General features: G+C 40.5%; 1 protein-coding gene across 1 annotated transcript in view; it reads right to left on the bottom strand.

Annotated features, from left to right (window-relative positions):
* Positions 1-222: 222 nt before the first annotated feature.
* Lats2 (large tumor suppressor kinase 2) overlaps positions 223-3,112 on the bottom strand; it is a 64,033-nt gene continuing 61,143 nt past the window's right edge. The window contains exon 7 of the mRNA XM_023699139.1: positions 223-2,620. Within this exon, the coding sequence (XP_023554907.1) occupies positions 2,126-2,620 (495 nt within the window). The 3' untranslated portion in view covers positions 223-2,125. The remainder of the gene's footprint in view (positions 2,621-3,112) is intronic.

Below are 3,112 nucleotides of genomic sequence, written 5' to 3'. Positions count from 1 at the left end.
ATCCACTAAACAACCCCAAAGAGGCATATTCTGTCACTTTACAGCAGAGAAAGTGTTCAAAGAACAGCCAGTGTGAACTCTGCTTTCCCTGAGCCCTCCGCAACACAAAGCCTATCTGAGAGGTGCATCTCCCTACCTCTGGATACTGTGGCTCTGTCAGCAGCTTGTGCTAGGTAACAGCAAGATTCAAATTCCAGTAACATATGACACCAACCACAGGACTTGGATTCAAAGTTTTAATAATAAATTGTGCCAATAGAAGCTTTTCAAAGGCAATGATATATCAATAAATAATAGTTAAACTGAGTTCCTGAGAAAGAACCTACCACATGAAAGTATGTCAGCGCTGTAAATAACATGGCATTACTATAAAATAGCGCAAATACTGTAAGTCTCAATACAAGCACAGCAGACTTCAGAATATGCCATTCATACAAATGTAAACCAGTACACAGGATGTTTTCTAGACATCGATAAACTTATAAGTGTTGTTGCCTAGATATATAATAATAATGGATACATTATGCTAAGAACCTCAAGGAAAATATGTGGACTAATATAATAAAAAATAGGATGTATCAGGTTTTTTTAAAGAGCAAAAAAGAATTGAATTTTTACTCAAATATAGCAAATCACTTTAAATAGAAACCATACTAATTTGAAATAAGAAATATTTTGTGTTTATCTATATAGTCATATATACACCTATATGTCTAGGAAAATATGTATGGCTTAATTGTTTTTATTCCAATGTCACTTTGAAGAATCTTTACTTTTTAAAATTTTTTTACAAAAGTTAGAAAAACCTGGTATTGTTTAAACCAAGTTGAAAATTGACACTTCAAAGCATATTTAAAATAAAGCAAAAGAACCACAAGTTTATTTAATTCAGTGTGGCAACCTCTCAGCTGCCTAAAACAACAGAAGGAATAACGTTTATGTAACCTTTCATTGTGGGTAGTCAGTCAGTAAAAAATTAAGTAGTAGGGTCCTAGCTATTGAATTCCACATACCAGCTACATCAAGAATGAGCGCATAGACTGACTAGAGAAATGGACATAGATCCACGATTAACTTAAACGTTTTGGCATAGCTGAATTAATCCCTTTTAATGCATAAAGTTTGCTGTATGAAAACGTTTACATTTATCCCCCAAAGAATTCAGTCATACCCAAGACGCAAACACGTGTGCACACAGGCACATACAACGTGCACATACAATCACTTCTCATTTACACAACTGCATTTCTTTAACAAAACAGCAAGGGCTACAATCATAGCAAAGACGCCACCCACACGATACGTAATAAGCACGCTATCTAGAATACCTCAGTTAAAAACACTCGGTAAAAACATATTCACAGGACCTGCTGTGAATGGCAAGATATGGTAATTTTATAATAGAAAAATCCTGCTCATGCAGTACAGTACTTCCCACACACCAGACATCTGAAACCACACCCACATCATTACTCTGCTCACACTTTCTGTTATACTACTATAATATGCAAAAAACAACAACAAAAAAGCAGCTTTTAACATTATGTCACAAGTTTGAAATGTGGGAAAAATACAAAACAAAAACCATTGTTTGGATAAAATGGTCTCTGTGACATCTCAGCAGAGCATCGTCTTTTTCTAACATTATTGCACAGAGATTTCTTATCACATGTTCTTCAGTTCTTCTGTCTTCTCCTAAATGTGAGTAAGTGCTATGGATAAGGTACAAATGTAGAAAACAACAGCAGCATGATTTGTCAAAGTTAATCCCTATAATTTAGTAAGAAAAAAATGGTTATCAACAAAATAAGTGCTTTCTAAACTGTTCTAAATTTTTAAAAATATTGTTTTAATGCGGTGAAGGTCCCCTAAAGCCAATTCAAAGCCATGTTGACCCCTCCCTGCCACCCATCGGCCAGAACCTAGAAATGAAGGTCTGCCAGACTTCAGTCCTTTCTCTAAAAAAAGTTTCTTGTTCGTCTGGGGTTTTCTTGAAGAACAGAACTTCAGTGAAGTACTCAGCAGCCCAGCTGCAAACAAGGCTGTCCCCGGCTTTCCGCCAACTGTGTGGGAGGCAGCTGGGCTGCTGCCCTCCCAAGATGCAGCTGTGGGTGCGTGGGTGTGACTACACGTACACGGGCTGGCAGCCCTCCGTCTGATCCACCAGATCAGGGCTTTCAAGATCTGAGCTCTCAGAGTGTGAAGTCTCTGCTCCCGAAGGCTTTGGGCACCGGAAGGGGTAGCCGTTGTCATCAAAGAATCTCCGAAATGTGAACTCATAGAACGCGTGTTCTGGGTGCTTGTTACTGGGGGAGGTGAGTGTGTCCCAGGCCTTGGCGCTGCCTTCACTGCTCTCATTCCATGGGCTCTCTTCATCCACGGGATCAAAGTTTGACGTGTCCATGGGGTGGCTGATGGTAGGGACGTAGGGGGCCGGCTGCTTCCGGATGTCACTGGAGAAGTCGATGGTGCTGAAGAATGGGTGGGCTTTCAGGTCGTCAGCCCCATCCCTCCCCAGGCGGCAGTCGGCAGAGCAGCACAGTTTGGTGATGAGGTCCCTGGCCTCAGGGCTCAGCTTGACCTGGGCAGGAATGTGGAGTGTACTCTCCCAGTTTATCACCTGCAGACAACAGAACCAAGGTTTTAGGAACCATCTTTTTGTGAGTGGGACAAGCTGGGGCGCTCTAGGATAATATATAATGCCATGATGAGGGGTAGTTACAACAGGGCACCCAAAGAGCGGCTGCTGATCTGAGAAGCTGTAAAGTCAGTGAGCTCTTAGGAGGGAGCTCCCAGCCCAAGGAATAGGATGATGATGCCAAATGCAGACGAAAGAATATTAATTTTCTTTTATCAAAAATTCTGTTTAGGAGGGCCAAGGAGATAGCTCAGTAGAATAATCACTTGCCTGGCAAGCGCAAGGTCCTGAGTTCAATACTGGTACTGGAAAAAAAAAAAGTGCCTGATTTTCTCTTACTTCAATGAGAAGAAAGTTTTGAACTAATAGTGTTTGCACAAGATATCATGGTTGCATCTTGTACTGTGAATACTACAAAGACAACAAAATGCAACGTATTGATTATTGTAACTATCCTACTAACCTGTTTTGAAA

Source organism: Octodon degus, unplaced genomic scaffold (genome assembly GCF_000260255.1).
Source record: "Octodon degus isolate 3935 unplaced genomic scaffold, OctDeg1.0 scaffold00111, whole genome shotgun sequence".
NCBI classification, from domain to species: Eukaryota; Metazoa; Chordata; class Mammalia; order Rodentia; family Octodontidae; genus Octodon; species Octodon degus.
This window is presented reverse-complemented; position numbering and strand designations above follow the sequence as displayed.